An 18,423-nucleotide genomic window follows, 5' to 3' on the forward strand; every position below is an offset into this window, starting at 1 on the left:
CTTAAATAGATATAGCGTGGGTGCGTAAAGATTAACGAAAAGGGAGGAAGGATGCCTTTATGAGGGAGATAGACCGGTCGGGTTGGGAGTTATCATAGAGCTGAAAAGGAGAAAACCTGTTCAGGACAAGAGCTTTAGAGTGATAGCGAAGATGACTGACATTTCTCTACATGAACTGAGCGGCACAAACAGGTTTGAAACACTTTCGAACGGGGTTTCCAAGCGATTGCTACAGGTGACCTCACAATTACGATCTGCAGACAAGAGGGTGGACACACTACAGCGCAGCGGGGCATCTGAAGAGCTTGATCGGATAGAGAGTCAGTTTGATGAGATCTCTGCTGCGATTGAAGATTTAGAGGACGATGTGAAGGAGCTCGGGACGACGGTTGCTGCAGGAGAGGCCAGCAGGCGGTATAGAGACGAAGTTGGAGGTGAAGAAGGGACGGCGGAACGGTTGAGGCAGAAGCAAAGGGTCGTTGTGGAAAAGCTAGAGCGGGGAGTGGAGGAGACGAGGAGACTACTTGAGCAGATGCAGGGAGCTGTGAACCGGGTGAAGACGCAGCCGACGCAGTCGACACAATCCACGGACTTGCTCGACATGAGAAGCGAGGTGCCGGAAGAGGCGGACGAGGAGGGCGGTGAGACGACAAGTCGAGGCGTCGTTGCAGGAAAGGTGTTCCAGATCCAGCACACGCCGTTGAATGCAGAACAGCTCGAATCTCAGCATTATGAAGCTATCCAGCGGGAGACGGAGATTAGCCGGATCGTGAACAGCGTCGGCGAGTTGAACCAGATCTTCCACGACCTGGACACGCTTGTAAGCGGGCAGGGCGAGCTGTTGGACAACATCGAGAACAACATCTACAGCACGCTTGAAAACACACGGTACGCCGACCGAGAGCTCCGCAAGGCGGACAGCTGGGACCGCAAGAGACGCCGGTGCAGCTGTGTGCTGGTGGTGGTTGTTGTTATCGTGATGCTGATCCTTCTTGCGCTCATCAGCTAGTGGCCAGGGGCTGCAGGGGCCGCACAAGCGTTACCAAGGACGGCCGGGAACATCGGTACAAGGCAAATTTGTTTTTTTTGTATAGATGTACATAAATATGTCAACAGAAGAACATGGAGAGAAAAAAGGGGGACAAGAAGACTAAGAATAAGAAGAAACAGTAGCTGCGGCAGACCGCTACCTGATAAATAGAATGCAATAGGCCGTTTCAATCAGACCTTTCTACCAAAGTAGGACCATTGGTCGTCCAATGGCTTCTCCTGCAAAGGCTCCCAGGCCTTCCACTCGGCCATCTGCTTGGCCAACTCCAACTCCTCGTTAGCCTGGATGACAACCTCCTCGATCAAACCGCACCCGATCTGGTTCTCGATCTTTTCGACCACCTCGTTGCTCTCCACAATGGCGAGTCTCGACTTGGTCAAGTTCTCCACCGACTGTCTGTAGATCGAGTCGGCAGGAAACTTCTCGCTCAATTCCGCCAGGGTGGCCTTGTAGAGAGAGATGAGTGCCGGTCTAGGGTTAGGATGCTGGAGAATCCCGGTGATACCTGTAGGGTTTCCGCTGGCCGATCTGATTAGCACGGGAGACTTGCCGGCAGTACCTGCGGCGGCGGACGCTTGTCTAAGTAACGCGGTGAATCTCATGCTGCTGGTGTGTGTGGTTTTATATGTGCAAGACGCTGCTGTAGGTCCGACTCTCTTCTTCTATTCACTTCTCAAACCCAGCAAGAGCACAACCCTCCAGACCAATGACACTCTTTCAAGTAAGCACCCCTCACTTCCTCCCTCCCTTTTTCCCGCTTCTCTTTTCCCTACTGCCTCTTTCTCTTCTGCACCGCCAGTAAGAAAAGCGACTCTTCCCGCTTCCATTTTTCTTCGGCCGACGCGCCCATCGGCGCGTCGGCGCCATTGGCCGGCGGTGCGTCAGCAGAGCCTGTCGTGGCACGACGCAGGTCGATGTTGTTGACGGTACTGGTGCTGTTGGTGAAGCGGCCAAGGCGGTCGGCGGCTACGCTGAGGGAGCGGGACAGCGACAATACACCCTGTCGCACGATGGCATGCACGTTGCTGGCCATGTAGACCTTGCTTCCGACACAGAAATAGTCGGCCAGCACGACGACGTCGTCCGGGACGGCCAACCCGGGCCCACCGGCCAGGTAGGTCTCAAGAGGCATTGTGGCGCTGATGGCGGCCGGCCCGCTGTTCTTGGCGTAGGCAGAACTGCCATCGTCGACGCGTCGCTGCTTGCGGATCACCCACAGGTCGGGCTCCTTGATCATGTGCACCACGTACTCGATGCCCCGCAGCCGGCGCAGCTCCGCGTCAAAGGAAGGGATGATCATCATCGGCGGCAGGCCATTCTCGCCGCTGCCGCGGTCGTTTGCCTGGAACTGGCGCTGCATCTTGAGCACCTGGTTGTTGCACTGGCGGTCCCAGAACGGCGAAAGCGAGAAGTACTCGAGGATGTTGTCGCTGCGGAGGCCGTATATGTTGATCCACTCGGGGGACCGCCACTCCAACTCGTCCAATACCTCTTGCCGGTCGTTCATGACACTTCTGTTTGTAGCTTGGCTCTTGCGTGGCCCTGCCCTGGCGCCCCTGCACACCTCTGCCCGGTGGCTGTGTCTATCTCGTTTTGCGGCTCGGGCCTTCTTTTCATGTCAGCGGGAACGCCACCTTCGCGGTGCACGGGCGGCGCGCACCACAGCGTCTCGCTTCGTTTTTTCATGTCTCTGAACGGTCCAAGCACAGCAGTCGATAATAGATGGAGAAGGACGGGATCGTCTGCAGCTGGCTCTCGGTTGTCGTGTTGAGAAAGCCGACACCGCCCTTCCCTGCAAACCACACATACACATACAAACAAGAGATGCTTTCAAGACGCCTCTTTTCCACCTCCGCTGCCCTGCTCAAGCAGTCGCCGCTCTCGAAGAAAATTCCACAGCCAACGAAGGAGATCCCAGATGTGCCTGCCTTCCTCAACCGGATCGGCCACAACACCGCAGAGTATGCAGAAGCGTTTCCGACGTGGGACGCCCTGTTTTCTTCCAGCTCGAAGGAAATGAAGGCAGCCGGAATAGACGTGAAACCAAGAAGATACATCCTCGAGCAGGTTGAGAACTTCAGAAAGGCAGCTTTCATCGAGAACGATCCAAAAGCCGTCTTCGAGTCGGTGGCGGAGATCAAGCTTCATCCAAAGAAAAACGGCGGGGAGAGAAACCTGAACAAGTACTTGGCGCAAAAAAAGGTCCTGCAGAGAATCGAACTTGCAAAGACTCAAAAACAACATCGTAAGGCACAGCGTGCTACTGAATTGAAGTACAAGCAACTAGACAAGCTTCATTTCCAGGCAAACCAAACTCTATAAATGTCACCAATGCAAACGGTCTTCTTGTAAATATGTATGTGTATGACTATATAAAAGAATCAACCCACAAACCGAAAATAAATAAATAGATAGCCCATCCAGGGGAATGAATGGAGCTCGACTCCCCTACTCCATTACTCCTGTTGAACCGTGTCGAGATTCACACCGTAATCTGATCTCCACTCTCCACTTGGCTTTAGCCACTCCTTCATCCTCTCGCTCAACCAGGCTGCTTCTTTCTCCATCGTTTCCATCGTCCGTGGCTTTCTCTCCTCGTCGTTTTCAACATTCATGCCCCTATTCACCTCCTTCCACCACCCTTCCTTCATCATAAAATCCGCCTTCATCATCCCCTCGTTCTCCTCCAGTGCTCCGTATATCCCATCTCCCCATCCGTCCTTGAGGTATCTCGGTATTATGTGACAATGGACATGGGGCACGCTCTGGCCAGCGGCAATCCCGTCCTGTATCCCGAGATTTAGTGAGTCAGCACAATATGTATGTTGGATAAACTTTTGCACCCGCTGAACGGTCTGAAAGAAGTCAATGCTCTCGTTTTCAGGCAGGTCTGCCAATCTCGGCACCCTACGCAATGGTACTACCAGGACATGTCCGGGTACGATTGGTTTGAGATTCACTAGAGCAAACGTGTGTTTCGTGATGTGGAAAATTTGTGTTGTAACCGGGAACTTGTAGAAAAAAACTACCATTTTCCTTTCAATTGTAGCAAGAGAAATACAGATCAAACTCTTCTTATCTTGCGTTTCACCTTCAGATGTTCTAGATGCCCGGATAGCTCTTATTTCAATGTGTCAACTACTTCCTCTCTCACAAAATCTCACCCATCATGGCGTTCCTCGCTAACAAAACCTTTTTTTCCTCAACATGAAAGTGAATTCGGAACCTTCAACTTTTTTGTGTTTACTTATCGGCCATCTGATTAGGGTGTAGCAACGTTGGAAGGGCTCTGATTTTCCAGCCCAGAATTACGAAAACAAACACACGCAGTCTCTATAGCATCCGGTCCACTGATAGATATGGGCACCCATTACGCTACATTAGGTGTTCCACAAAACGCCAGTGACGCCGAAATCAAAAAGGCGTATCGGAAGCTGGCTTTGAAGTTGCATCCAGACAAAAATCCATCAAAAGAAGCAGAGGATGAGTTCAAACAGGTTAATGATGCCTATACGATATTGAGTGATCCTACACAGAAGAGGAAGTACGATGCAGAATTGAACGCCACCACGCGGATCAATCGTGGCTCCTATGCGAGACCGCCACCATCACGCTCGGCCAACAACCCATGGGCAAAGTACAATGGTTCAACCAATTTTGACTTTGACTTTGACAACGACAGTGCATTTGATGCTGATTTTGGAGATCGGTTCGATGGCACCTTCAAATTTGGAAGCAATAATTACGATATGAATGATATATTCAACTCTTTCACTAATTACCATCGAACTTTCGGTTCTACAAGACCTAGAGCTAGCCAATTTGATAGCTACTCTGCGAAGACCTCGGCTGCGAGGTCGCAACGAGAAGCCTTTGAGAGGGCCAAGCGACAACACGATGAAGCCAAGAGACAGCAAGAAAGGCACAATGGATCGTCTTCGAGTAACAACAACGGTGGTCAAAGTTCGTCATCTGCAGCAGAGGAGAAGCTTCGAAGACAAAGAGAGCTTGCGGAGAATGCTCGAAGACAAGCGGATGAAATCCGACGCCGGACCGAAGCTCGTCAGAGGAAAGAACGGCAGGCACGAGAGAGAGAAGCAGAGTTGGCAAGAAAGAGAGCCAAAGAAATTGAGGAAGAGGCTAAACGCCGGCTGCAGAAGGAACAAGCCAAGCTGTCAGAACAACAGCAACAACAGCATCAGCATGCACCATCACAGAACCGTTTTGGATTCCCCGATCCCTTGACGAGTCACATCGATGATGTTTTCAACACTCAAAGCCCTGAAAGCCCTGAGATAAATCTGAACAAGGAGCGCACCCAGAATGCCGACGACAGGAATGCCGACGAGAGCTTTATTCGTGGTGCTGAATACGTGAAGAATTGGCTCCACAATGGGAACTATCATGACAACGATCAAGTTATGCATGAAGGTCGGGTTGAGAAAGATGAGACTCTTCCCCGAGAGCAAAGCACACAGCAGAAAGGGAAGACGACATGGGCAGATGCTGGTGGATTTGTGCCGCAACAGCAGGCGGACAATGATATTGATGGCAATATTTTTGATGCAAACGGAGAAGAAGGAGATGACGAGGGCGATGAAGATGAGGACGAGAGTGAGGACAACGGGAGCGATGAAGACGAGGACGACGAGGACGAGGACGACGAGGAAGAGGATGACGAAGGCGAGGGCGAGTCTGATATCGAGCTGAACGGTTCCAAATACCCGTGGTCGAACGACACCGGAGGGACGAAGGACGATCCGATTGTGATTGATTTAGACGACAGTCTACGTGCCAGCCAGACTGCCGAGGGCAGCAACAATGCCAGCGGCCACGTTCTAGAGGAGAGTGACGAGCACGAGGCCGATGTTGAAGAGGAGGAAGACGACTACGAGGAGGAGGAACCCGGTATCGCAAGCAGCAGCACGCCGACGGGCGGTCCGAAGCCTGCCGCCGAGGAGCCTATCGTGATTGACACGGAGACCGAGATGGACACCGACTACAAGGATGCCACAACAAGCCAAAGATCGAAGTTCCGGGAGCACGAGCACGGCTCCGCCTCGCCGAAGCGCAGAAGACTCGACAGCACGGGGTTTTCGACGTTCGACCTCAACGGCGTGGGCCACAGCTTGAACGAGGCGCTGATGAGCGAGAACATCAAAATGGAGAAAGGCAGCGGCACCGCAAAGGCGAACGGAAAGGCCAGTGCAAAGGACAAGCGCAAAGCGTCGGTGAACATGAGCGGCGTCTACTCCGTCGACAGCAACAGCAACAAGCGACAGCGGGTTTTTGTCCGGCCGCCGCCTGCCGACGGGGACGACCACCCTCTTCTCCAGGAGGAGCAGCTCTACGCCCTGCTCCAGCAGGAGACGTTCGATTTTGCCGCCGCCGGAGGCATGGCTTCTCTCGAGGACTTCTTCCGTGTCCGCCGGGGCTTTGACCGACTTTTTGGACGCTACGACGAGTGCAGCCGCACCTGCTGCAGTGCCCTCGAGCGCCAGCTTCAGGATGCCGTCCTTCATGAGCAGGACGCAGTCTCCGACCAACACCGTCTCCTTGTCCAACGAACGGCCAACATGTACGACAGGCTTTTGCTGCGACAGCAGGACGTGTTGCAGCGCCGAGCCGTCTTTGTGACGAAATGTCTCGAGACCTTACGTGCCACGTCCGGGATGACGTAAGCGCTTTGGCGCGGGCCGTTTCCAGTGAAGAAACTGAGCATCATGTAGGAGATATAGCGATGTAGACATGTAGACAAGACAGCAAAAGTAGTAGAAGACGAGAAAACAGGACGGGTGCAGAAGACGAAGGAGCTCTAGTACGTGCTAATGGAGAGCATAGGAAACGGGAACAGTGGGGCAGGAAAGCCAGGCCACCCCGGCGACCCGACGCCAGGGCAGCAGGGGCAGGGACAGACAGCAGCGCAGACACAGGCGCAGACGGCGACACAGACGCCGAGAGACGTCCGGCTCCTACGGTTGATCTTTGCAACGCAGGGTGTGACCGCATACGAGGACCAGGTGCCTCTGCAGCTTATGGACTTTGCGTTCCGCTACACGAGCGAGGTGTTGCAAGACGCCATGGTATACAACGACTACGCTCATCCGACACAGTCGAACGCCGGAAACATGGGCGGCGGGCCCATTGGCGGCAGCACGCTACCGGGGGGCTCTGGTCTTGGCGGCGGCAATAATAACAACAGCTCGGGCGGGGGCGGGGCCTCCGGTGCCGGCGACGGCAGCGGCGACGGCAGCGGGCCGAACAACCAGATGCTCACGAACGAGGACATCCGCTTGGCGATTTCGGCACGGACGAGCTACCAGTTCAAGCCGATCCCGCCGAAGAAGATGCTCATGGAGCTCGCTGCCGAGCGGAACGAGAAGCCGTTACCGGCGGTGATGCCGATGTGGGGGCTGCGTCTCCCGCCAGAGAAGTACTGTCTCACCGCCAAGGATTGGAGCGAGGAGCACGACACTGCGCCGGCAGAGAAGCGCCGTAAGACGTGACCTGAACCGACCAGCCCCATGTATACTACCCCATATAGCTGTATCTGCAACAACAACCTACAAGTACCGACCGGTCTTCACAAACAGAGGGTGCTGACGTAAGCGCGCTCTTCTCCCTGGTTGTTCCTTTCCGGGAACCAGCAGCAGCTGTGCAACGGCTCGCTCTCCCGCTGGCCAGGTGTTTGAAAGGGTCAGGGACGACAGGGTGACTTTAAACGGGGCGTTGTAAAGGGCGGGCAGAGCAGGGAGGAGCATACCTGGAGAGCACAAAACAGCAGCGCCAGCAGCGAAACATGAGCATTGTCACACAGGCGTCAATTCCAGAGTATGTGTCCACGTCGCAATTGCGAGCGGCAGAACGAGAGAGAGAGACTTGGAGATAGAAAGAGATGAGATTAAGATCAAGATATACTAACATGCACCCTCGCAATGTGGCCCGACAGACGCCGCCTGCCACCACCTGCTCTTGTACAGAGTCCTAGAACGCCACATTGGCTCGTCCCTTGAGGATAGGACGGCGATCCTATCCCAGATCAACGACTTGGGCCCACCCGACCTTGTCAACTTGACTAAGACCGTTGGCGTGCCAACGTCGTCCAATGCGTCGTCGCTTCCCTCCATCGGCACGTACTTATACTACACTGGAGCAGATACATCTAACGTCGCCACGATTGCCGCCCTGTTGAACTCGTTGGCGACCATAATAGGCCAGGAGCTGCAGCTGTGGTTCGGCAAGCCTAAGCCGTTTCACGTCTCGCATGCGACATACTCCACATACAATGCCTTCAGGAAACTTGATTTGCGTGTCAGCGTCGCTTTCCCTGGGTCTGTTTCCTGGGAGGTGTTGGATGCCTGGGGGAACCATGCTTCGTCCGAAATCGTCCCGCCAGAGGAAGTCGATGTGATGTGGGAGGAGTGCTTTGTTTCTGCAATTGTGCGTTCATTAATCACGTCAGACGACGACGGCGATTTCAGCTCCATTGTCGAGATCAGGAGAATCAACCCTTTCCTTGACCCTAAAGTCAGCGTCTCCACCTTCTTGACAGGCTTTGAGCATTTGTACCCTGACGGTGAGAAGTTGGGCTGCAACGAAGACATTCAAGTCCCTACTAGACTGAACAACTATCTTGTCGACTCATTCATCAAGTGTGTGGAGCTTACCGGCTGTTTTGACGAGGCAATGACGGTGCTCCAGAGATTGTACGAAAAGTACCCGGAGGTTGCAGCGGTCATCGCCAAGGTCCTCTTTATATCTAACCACGAGCTGGAAGCAGTTAAGTTTATCCACGACAAGCTCTCGCACCCCACATCTGTGGCCGAGATTCCAGGCGCCTCCCAGCTGCTATTGTTGCAATCCGAGTACTGTCTCGAAAAATCTCGTGCAGACTTGGCGTTACCATTGGCCGTCCGTGCCGTCGAATCGAGCCCATCGATGTTTGCGCCTTGGGCCCATTTGGTAAAAATCTACATTTCTCTCAACAAGTTTGAGGACGCTCTATTGACCCTCAATGCCTGCCCAATGGTCACACACAAGGACAAATACATTCTGAAAAGAATTGCTTCCGGTGCAGCTGATAAGATGAACGGGGCCAAAGGAGATGCTTCTTCTGCTTCCTCGGCGTCTACCTCTCAACCAACATCTTCTGCACCTCTTGCCTCCGATATGCATCTACCTCTACCGCAGGATGTCTTCTTGCGTGGCGTCACTGATTTAAACTCCCTGGACGTCGCCGCAGAGCATTCAAAGCTGACGAAACCTGGCGGCCCCAACAATCGTCGCTCTTCTGAAGTCAACTCCATAGTCACCCCTCAGAGCTTGCTGACTCTACCTGCAGGTAGCTTGAAATCCACTTTCCGTAGAGCATATTCCTTATTGGCCGATATTGTTCATAGACTAGGATGGGAAGGAATGTTGAACATCAGGTCCAAGGTCTTTGTCATGGAGGAAGAGTGGCGTCGTGATCCAAAGGTAGCCTCATCTGCCGAATCCAGCAACCCAGGCGAAAGCAAAACGTCTGCCGATTTGCCAACCAACGGTTCCGGCGAGACCACAGACGAGTTTCGCAAGAAGAGATTATGCGAAAGATGGTTGGACAACCTTTTCATGTTATTATATGAAGATATGAAGGCCTATACCTATTGTCGCGCTCAAGAGATGCAAGCAGAATCAATGGCCGACGAGCCTATCAACTCTAACGCAGGCTCCAACCCAAATACACTTACCCCGAATGCAACATCTACAAAGTCTAGTTTCTCCGAAACTTTAGGTTTGTGGGGAGGTGCACGTAGCAGATCAAACAGCTCGAATACACATCCATTCAATGATCCTAACAGCATCGCCGGCAAGGCCAAAGTTGATCCATATACAGAATCTCGCTCGTGTCTCGAGTGGGAATTGCTTGGCTTGGTGAGCGAGAGACTTGGACATGTGAGAGATGCACAGAGATGCTACGAGCGTGCGCTAGCTAGAAGATTCAGCGTCCGTGCCGCAAAGAAGTTAGTAGGCATCTACGGACGCTGGAGAGACCGTGCACGGAAGCAAATCGGAATTCAAGGCAAATTACAATACGCTGCATTAACAAATAACAACAACGTGAGCAACAAGACCACCGATGCGTTGTTGGGACAATCGAAATGGAATGCGTCCACCATGAGCGTTGCTAACAACACCAACAACGAAAACAACAACAGCAACGTGGCAAACGTAAACAACAATAGCAGTAGCCTGGTTCCCGATAGTTTGTCCACCCACCATGCAAACTCTTCCAGCTTATCGATCTCCAAGGTCAACACCTCCACTATCATCAACAACCACGTCGTGCATATTCGTGACCCTATGAGGTACGACGTTGCCTTGCTCAGACTCACCGTCGGCCTTCTAGTATGGGACTATAGATGGTACACCCTCTTTTCGCCATTGCTACTCAACACCTTGTCTAGCGTCGTCAACGACATGGGTGTTACCAAAGTCGAAAGCGAAGTCCGCGTATGGTTCGACGACATCCGCGGAAACCGGGGGATCTTCGACATCGTCAACCTCTCCATCAACGTTCTTGAAAGCTGGGGCCGTATAGAGGTGGAAACTTGAAGCTGGCTCCCATGATAATGTAGAACTTTATACCTGTTAAACTTCCCTATGTTACCTGTACCCTATTCTATGCTATTATCATTCTGCTGACGTAATCTAATTTTCGTCGATCGGCCCAATTTTCCTTTTCCTTGAGAACGACACGTTTCTTTGTTTTCTTTCCTCCTCTCTCTCTTTCACAAGAGATCGGAAGGTGAGCAAAAGCAAGCAATTAGAAAAGGCTGGCACAGAAGTCAAAAGTTTCATAAAAACCCTGACACAAAGAGGAGGACAAGCATTTATAACCGCCTTAGAGATAAAATGGTATGCAACACACTCAGTCGGACAAATTGGTTACTGAAAAGTTCAATTCATAGGAGACACGCTGAATCTGGATCCTGCACCACCGGATCGGGTAAACAGATACTAACAAGTTTGAATATTTCTCACACAGGTGACAATTGGAAATGCACACGATGATCTAATTCATGATGCAGTGCTAGATTATTATGGAAAACGCCTAGCTACATGCTCATCCGACAAGACAATCAAGATCTTTGCCATTGAAAACGATCAACACAAGCTTGTGGAAACATTGCACGGCCACGAAGGGCCTGTGTGGCAAGTCAGCTGGGCGCACCCTAAGTTCGGGATCATTTTGGCGTCATGCTCCTATGATGGTCGTGTGCTTGTCTGGAAGGAAGAGAACGGCGTTTGGTCGACAATCACTGAACATAGAGTCCATAGCGCATCTGTCAACTCCATATCTTGGGCTCCTTCGGAATACGGCGCCTTGCTACTTTGTACATCCAGTGATGGACGTGCCTCTGTGATTGAATTTTTGGCAGATGGCAACACAAAGCACTTTGTTTTTGAGGCTCACTCAATCGGTGCCAATGCAGGTACTTGGGCTCCATGTATTGGTGACGGTAAAAAAATGGAAGATAGAAGAATTGTTACCGGAGGCTGTGATAACTTGGTTAAGATCTGGAAGTTCAACACAGAAGCCAATAACGTTATCTTAGAGGATGTCCTACAAGGCCATACCGATTGGGTGCGTGACGTTGCCTGGTCTCCTTCCAATCTTGGAAAATCATATGTTGCGAGTGCAAGTCAAGATAGAACAGTTCTGATATGGACCAAGGAAACTTCTCCGGATGGAACGCCATCGTCCCCATGGAAAAAAACCTATCTTACAAAGGACAAATTCCCAGATGTTTGCTGGAGGGCTTCATGGTCTTTGAGTGGAAATATTTTAGCAATCAGCGGTAACGATAAAGTTACTTTATGGAAGGAAACTCTGGAAGGCGATTGGGAATCTGCTGGTGAAGTCGACCAGTAAAAAATCGAAAAAGAACTTCACTCTTTCGAGGAAAATATTACACAGTGTAAACGTATTAATTTATATATGTTAGATACAAGTTTAGCAATTTCTAAAAAAAGTAAAAATAAATCTCAAAATCGAAAATGGCCAGTAATTTTCCTTTCGTTTCGTTAAATCGCCTTTGTTCATATGGGAATCTTTTGCTACCATGCTCTATTCCACCCCATTCCCATCGTATCCAAGAACATTCCACAAAATTGTTTTCATCTTGACCCGAAAAACGGCAAGCTTGACGGGAATGTATCCTGCATCTGAAATCGTCATTACACTATCATAATACCTTTTGGCTAGATGCAGATCTTGCACCACTCCCATTCCATACTCATATGCCCATCCAACACTATAGGATCCTATTTGAGACCCCTTCGATGCGGCAACTTGATAATATGATACCGCTCTATCTAAAGCTTTTGGAATAATCGCAACTGGTCTTTCGAATGGTGTAGCTTGATGTGGGAAAAAAAAGCTATTAAACTTCATTTTGAAAAATCGAGTCAAGTTTTGTAATCTGTTAAATGTGAGTTCGATTGCAGAAAATAGAAAGCTATCGGGTTTTTCAGAAATTTCCGTAACAGGTAACACGTATGTCCACCAATTATTTCTCCACATTGGATCATCTGCTCCAGGAACACTGTTTAGACCCTCGTAGTACATGTCACCTAACATATTTATTGAATCACGATTATCATGCAGTGCACTAAGCTCAAAATATGAGATTGCCTCATGGAATCTTTTTGGAGTGTAAATTTTGGAATAAACCGTAGGCAAGTTTCGAGCACTTTTGGATTGGTAAGGGCCCACCCTGGGATAAAGAATACTCCCCAGCGAGGATTGTGCAGCTTCATAACCTAGTTCACTTTCTATTGCCATTCCCACTAACGCTGTCCACATATTGTTGGACGTTGTATCATCAGCCTTCGCATTCAAAAAAGCAAAAAATGGGATCTTAAAGTCAAAGTACATCGATTCAAATATTTTCAGATACCAGTTGTAGTACCCAACTATAATGTCCAAAGGTTTATTCATCCTACCCCCTTCATATAACTCAATTAGCTTTCTTCGAGCAAGTTTATTGTACGTAGCTGATGAAGTAAGCAATAAATAAATGTCATTGGTGATAATATTTACTTCGTCCCCTTTCATATTTTCATTCCAATATTCAATTAAACTAACAGCCTTATAGTACTTTGTAGAAGGAGCCATCCTCTGTTTTTCCGAATACATACGAGAAACTCCAATTATATCCTTAGGTACTCCTAAACCATATTGATTCATTAACGCAATGTCGTTGATGAATGTATCTGAGCCTGATAATACTCTTCCAACTTCAAGATAGTATTTTGCCTTTTGATAATCTACCTCGGTGCCCTGACCACGTAGATACAGATGTCCTAGGTATTGAGAGCAGCGTCCGACAAATATTGATAGCGGTGACACTTCTTGATCTATTCCAAGCTTGAAATTAAAAGAGTAGTTTGGACTTTCATAGCTATATGCAATATTATTATTTTGATCTTTTCCCTTTAGTAGTTCATCTATTTCGGGTTCCAAAAATCCATTGTGCACACAAGTTTTAGCGTATTTGAATGATAAGTCAAAATTTCTAGCATGTAAGTAATCTCCGTTGTAATTTTTTTGGGCTGCAAAGTATAACATGCTGTATGCATCAAGAGTTTCATCGTCGCCATCAGGAAATTCTTCATGGTTAAAGTTTCCACTGCCATATGTTTTGATTTTGTCGTAGCTGTCAAAAGTCTCAAAATAGCGAACTGTATTGACAGCTTCAGAAGAACTATCATACAATCCACCATCCACATCGGACCATCGCACACTGAATTTATCTAAAATAGGCTCAAATATCAGTAGCCTTTCCGTTATGTTTTGATTATCTGTTGTAGTTTTGGTAATCTCAGTGCGGAAAGGTTCTAAATATTCTTCAGCTTTTTGATAAACCAATGAAAAGTAATAAATAGCGGTTTCATAATCTTGGGCCACGTTTACTCCAAACATGTATTTATGGGCTAATGCCATTTGCGCCTGTGAATTATTCAAGTCTGCAGCGAATCGATAATGTATTAATCCTTTGGGTTGGTTTTTCTCTGTTTTCCCGAATAGACCTGTAGAATAAAAGACTCCTAACATGAAATGTGCATGCGCTTCAGTTTTGGTATCACTTTCAATTTCTAATATTTTCCCATAGTAAGCTTTTGCCCTATCTAAATCAACTTTTGTATTGAAGAAACCAAACGTGCAAAGATCTCCTAATATTCTTAATGCCTCACTATCCTCCTCGATAGCCAGCTTCTCTAAAACTGCAAAAGCTTTCAGTTGCAGATTGGTCCAATTTGACTCGACCTCAGCAAAACAGTCTGTTTCTATTTGTCTCAAAGGTCCATACGGTATATCAAAATTAGTAGCACCATATTGCTCAATATCGTCAATATTGAAAAACACGGATGATTCATCCGATATTTCGATTAAAAATCCATTTTGGTTTTGAGTTAAATTACCGTTTAATGATTCGTCACCGACTTCTCTTCCATACTCAAAATACTCATGAAAAAAAGTGTCATTGTTTACGGTCCCTTTAGGGACTTCATAGGTATATTTGTGATCGGTTCCGCTCTGATCTTTTAGCAACTTTAACGCATCTCGTGCTGAGCCGATAATAGGAGATTCTTTTGATGTATCTGCACATACCAATGTTACAAAAATTGTCAATATATTAACTATATAAACCATTGCTGAAGGTTTATCATGTGCAATGTCAATGTCTCAACTTGTTTAGTGGTACAATTTTTGAAGAAGGAAGAGCAGGACTAGGGCAAATTGAAATAATTCCCCAAGTACGTAATTTTGAGATGCCACGTCTCGGCTCTCATTTCGCATGGGGTACCAGTATTGACACATATATAAAGGCTTCAATCTTATTTTCTGAGTTTACTTCATTCTAATGCAACCACGACATTGACATAAAACCGATGATATGCATTACTATATCGACGATGCAAGTGTCCATTGTCCTTGCATTGAACCATCAGATGAGCGTGCGTTCCATCCCGTGTCTAAACTACACTTTTGTGGAACGTGTGGGATAAAACGATGTTTCTTGTGCATGCTCCACTCTGCATCTAATAAAATGTGCTTGCGGTGTGGAAAGGAGTATACTACACAAGAAACGCACTGCTATAGATGCTATACATGTCCGATATGTGATGAAGACTTAGAATCCCACCCTTTGTTATACAAACACAAAGCTGGATCGACTGAAGTTGAGTTTGAGCTCATCAAATCCAAACATGATAAAAGCAAGATCGCAGCAAAAGCTGTGATTTTCAAATGCCCTAATTCAGCTTGCCGGTTCAAGTTTGCAACGAAAGTGGAAACGAAACCACAAAGTTTGCAGCAAATAGTGCAAGATAATATTAAGGATGATACGGATATTAGATATAATGCGCTTTTGAATTATTATGATTGGTGTTTGAATTACCAACGAATTTTAGACAAACGGCAACGATCGAAGTGGAAGACAGAAATTCTTGGAAGATTTAAGAGTTTTGAGATTGCCAAAATCTTACAGAATGATAGTAATTCACAACAATTGATAGACAAAGAAAGCGGTAATATACGCTCTATCCACGATGAAGAAGGTAATCAAATATGCCCTCATCCTAAACTACTACATACAGAAATGCTAGAAATATGCCCGACATGTTTAGAGGATATAAGCGGGAATAGAATGGCTTTTAAGTTACCTATTGTTTATGCAATACCGATGGTAGGTTATCCATCATCCAACGTGAAAGAGCTACAAACAGGTGAAACGGTAGATGTTCCTATTCTATTGAGTTTTGTGAATAATGGTGAGGTTTCAATAAATTTGGGTATTAATGAGGATGGAGTAGACGTTTTTTTAGCAAGCTCGTTGGCGCATAATGTGTGCATTCCGGGAATCAATGAATTTACTAAGCAAAAAAGCGGAGAATTATCTACAGTTCCTACATGCCTACTCTCTCATATTTCTAAAAAAGAAGGAAATTGGAAAACAGAATTAGCAGGACGAGACCCTGGAGCTCTTACTCGGTTGAGATACGTTGAGGCCTTGAGCTTTGATGGATCCGAGGATACTATAGATGCGGGAGTCAATTGGATCACTTCACTCATCCTGGTCAGAGTCACCAGCAGTGAAAGAAGTCGTAAGGGAAAGATCAACTTTGTGCTGAATGTTAGCGTCGAGCAAGGGGAAAATGTTTCAAATGCAGAATATCATTGTTGTGCTTTGATATAGAAGATATCATACTGTACTAAAGCTATATATAAAGATTGTTCAAATTTAGGTAAAATCTATTCTCTCTTCTCCTCAGGGTCGATTTGAATGACTTTATCAGGATTGAGGATCAATAGAGGATCAAGGGCAAACTTAAGTTTTCTCATCACGTTGACACCGACATCTCCCAATTCCTCCCTGAGATATTCTCTCTTACCTATACCGACACCATGCTCACCAGTGACTGTACCATCGAGTTCGAGTGCACGGGTAACCATGTGCTGCACAACCTGCCTGACTCTGTCATGATCTTTTTTAGGATATACGATGAAAGTGTGGTAATTACCATCTCCGGCATGGGAGACAATGCTTGACATCATTTTTTCATCGTCTAAGATTTTCCTTGTATCGACCAAACTTTGAACCAACTTAGAGATTGGAACTGCAACGTCTGTTGTCCAGACTTGTGCATCCTCACCGTAAACTTCACGACCTGCATCAATTGTCGACCATAATGCGACTTTACGAGCAGTCCAAAGTTCTTCCTTCTCCTCATCAGAAGATGCAAATCTGAAGTTTTTCTTACCACAATTGCACTCATTGCAAATGTCTTTTATATCATTCGTGATGGAATTAACTACCTTATCGGAATTACCACCTAGCTTGAACATCAGGGTTGGCTTTTCATCGTACTTCTTGGTAACGTTACCGCTAACATTGACAAATTTCATCATTTGGGCATCTAATAACTCCATAGCATTGAACTGGACCCCGGACTGTACGACTTTGGCGACAGCATCTGCTGCATCGGACATTGAAGGGAAGCTGACAACGGCAACATTTTCAAACTTAGGCAAAACATTCAACTTAAGAGTTGCCTCGGTTACAATGCCCAAAGTTCCTTCACTGCCGACAAACAAATTTGTTAGGTTGTAACCTGCAGCAGTTTTTCTTGGTCTTCTGCGAGTTTTCACAATGGTACCATCAGCAAGGACGACTGTCAGGGAAACCACATTTTCTCTCATGGTACCATATCTTGCAGCGTTTGTGCCACTGCAAGAAGTACCGCACATACCACCGATTGCAGCACCTGGTCCTGGGTCCGGTCCGAATATGAGACCTAAAGGTTGCAAGTAGTCTCTCAAGTCTTCCCAACCGACCCCTGGTTGCACGATGATGTCCAAATCCTCCTTGTGGAGGGCGACGATCTTGTTCATTCTGGACATGTCGAGGCAGATACCACGACGAGTGCTGATGTAGTGGCCTTCAAGAGAGGTGCCACCTGTGAAGGGAACAATCGGGACATGGTGTTTGTGTGCTGCCTGCATAATCTGGGAGACTTGTTCAGTTGTTTCTGGATATATCACCGCATCTGGATGTTCTTCCGGAGTTGGGTGATCTGTGGAGAAAAAGCTGTCTGAGTGGTTGTCAATTTCGTCCTTGGATTCGGAGACCTGGTCTTCGTTAAGAAAACCTTTTACTTCTTCAATGACGAGTTTCGAATCTCCATAGAGCGGGGAGAGGGTCGAAGCTAGTGGGAGTGTCGACGTATGGGGGAATAAAAACTCCGGCGGTTCCTTGCAGAGGTTGAACGATGCCCAAGAGGTCCCGACTAGTGCTCCGAGGACCAATATGGCCGTGTTGGCAAGGATGGACTGGCCGAAGCCGTCCTTTTCCTTGTCCCCGTTTTCCTTCTTCTCTCCACCTTTGCCGTTACTGGTGGCCGGTTCTGGTTCCGGTTCCTTTTTGAGTTGTCCGGGCTTGGCCAGGTTTCCGCGTGGAATGGACGTTGCGAACCTGCGAGTGCCTGCACCGAGTACACCAGCGTTCCTGGACAGCTGCCACAGAGACAGCAATTTCGAGCGAGCCATGTTTGCTTTTTATGCCAAAACAGAAGAACAGAAGCAGCTGAATCAGTGCCGGCAGAAAGAAAGTGTGGTGGGTGCAAAACAGCTGATGTGGATGTATATATACTCAACTTCAACATGGTTGTAGTGGTGAAGGTGGCAGCCCTGCCGAGGTGGGATGGAATGCGGGGGAAACGCGGGATACAGGCGGTGAGGAGTGAAAAATTGGATTAGCATTATTATATATTACCCGTTACATAAGGAGAAGAAAAATCTCGCTTATCGCTCTAACTCTCTCTGT

At 48.0% G+C, this 18,423-nt stretch overlaps 10 protein-coding genes across 10 annotated transcripts; 5 read left to right on the top strand and 5 right to left on the bottom strand.

The window, feature by feature from the left end:
• Positions 1–151: 151 nt before the first annotated feature.
• On the top strand, positions 152–1,009 carry PICMEDRAFT_74663 (hypothetical protein; the record flags this gene model as incomplete). Its single annotated transcript, XM_019164837.1, has 1 exon — positions 152–1,009. The coding sequence occupies one exon, from the start codon at positions 152–154 to the stop codon at positions 1,007–1,009; it is 858 nt and encodes a 285-aa protein (XP_019015535.1).
• A 212-nt stretch (positions 1,010–1,221) lies between these two features.
• On the bottom strand, positions 1,222–1,653 carry PICMEDRAFT_13623 (hypothetical protein; the record flags this gene model as incomplete). The annotated part of the gene is made up of 1 exon (XM_019160086.1): positions 1,222–1,653. The coding sequence occupies one exon, from the start codon at positions 1,651–1,653 to the stop codon at positions 1,222–1,224; it is 432 nt and encodes a 143-aa protein (XP_019015536.1).
• A 167-nt stretch (positions 1,654–1,820) lies between these two features.
• Positions 1,821–2,558, bottom strand: PICMEDRAFT_60549 (hypothetical protein; the record flags this gene model as incomplete). Its single annotated transcript, XM_019163443.1, has 1 exon — positions 1,821–2,558. One exon carries the CDS (start codon positions 2,556–2,558, stop codon positions 1,821–1,823), a length of 738 nt encoding a protein of 245 aa, XP_019015537.1.
• A 317-nt stretch (positions 2,559–2,875) lies between these two features.
• On the top strand, positions 2,876–3,373 carry PICMEDRAFT_13625 (hypothetical protein; the record flags this gene model as incomplete). The annotated part of the gene is made up of 1 exon (XM_019160087.1): positions 2,876–3,373. The coding sequence occupies one exon, from the start codon at positions 2,876–2,878 to the stop codon at positions 3,371–3,373; it is 498 nt and encodes a 165-aa protein (XP_019015538.1).
• A 134-nt stretch (positions 3,374–3,507) lies between these two features.
• PICMEDRAFT_37017 (hypothetical protein) lies at positions 3,508–4,083 on the bottom strand (the record flags this gene model as incomplete). The annotated part of the gene is made up of 1 exon (XM_019163047.1): positions 3,508–4,083. One exon carries the CDS (start codon positions 4,081–4,083, stop codon positions 3,508–3,510), a length of 576 nt encoding a protein of 191 aa, XP_019015539.1.
• Positions 4,084–4,404: 321 nt separating this feature from the next.
• PICMEDRAFT_27849 (hypothetical protein) lies at positions 4,405–4,602 on the top strand (the record flags this gene model as incomplete). Its single annotated transcript, XM_019162518.1, has 1 exon — positions 4,405–4,602. A coding segment is annotated over one exon (198 nt), but the record flags the coding sequence as incomplete, so codon positions are not given.
• A 2,277-nt stretch (positions 4,603–6,879) lies between these two features.
• Positions 6,880–11,966, top strand: PICMEDRAFT_37297 (hypothetical protein; the record flags this gene model as incomplete). The annotated part of the gene is made up of 7 exons (XM_019163075.1): positions 6,880–7,163; positions 7,293–7,553; positions 8,071–9,122; positions 9,156–9,698; positions 9,912–10,057; positions 10,343–10,543; positions 11,079–11,966. The coding sequence occupies 7 exons, from the start codon at positions 6,880–6,882 to the stop codon at positions 11,964–11,966; spliced, it is 3,375 nt and encodes a 1,124-aa protein (XP_019015541.1).
• Positions 11,967–12,005: 39 nt separating this feature from the next.
• PICMEDRAFT_18337 (hypothetical protein) lies at positions 12,006–14,788 on the bottom strand. Its single transcript, XM_019161955.1, has one exon. The coding sequence runs from the start codon at positions 14,748–14,750 to the stop codon at positions 12,162–12,164; it is 2,589 nt and encodes an 862-aa protein (XP_019015542.1). The 5' UTR covers positions 14,751–14,788; the 3' UTR covers positions 12,006–12,161.
• Positions 14,789–15,147: 359 nt separating this feature from the next.
• PICMEDRAFT_74669 (hypothetical protein) lies at positions 15,148–16,296 on the top strand (the record flags this gene model as incomplete). Its single annotated transcript, XM_019164838.1, has 1 exon — positions 15,148–16,296. The coding sequence occupies one exon, from the start codon at positions 15,148–15,150 to the stop codon at positions 16,294–16,296; it is 1,149 nt and encodes a 382-aa protein (XP_019015543.1).
• A 56-nt stretch (positions 16,297–16,352) lies between these two features.
• PICMEDRAFT_60555 (hypothetical protein) lies at positions 16,353–18,146 on the bottom strand (the record flags this gene model as incomplete). The annotated part of the gene is made up of 1 exon (XM_019163444.1): positions 16,353–18,146. One exon carries the CDS (start codon positions 18,144–18,146, stop codon positions 16,353–16,355), a length of 1,794 nt encoding a protein of 597 aa, XP_019015544.1.
• Positions 18,147–18,423: the final 277 nt, after the last annotated feature.

Source organism: Pichia membranifaciens (genome assembly GCF_001661235.1).
Source record: "Pichia membranifaciens NRRL Y-2026 unplaced genomic scaffold PICMEscaffold_7, whole genome shotgun sequence".
Classification (NCBI taxonomy): domain Eukaryota; kingdom Fungi; phylum Ascomycota; class Pichiomycetes; order Pichiales; family Pichiaceae; genus Pichia; species Pichia membranifaciens.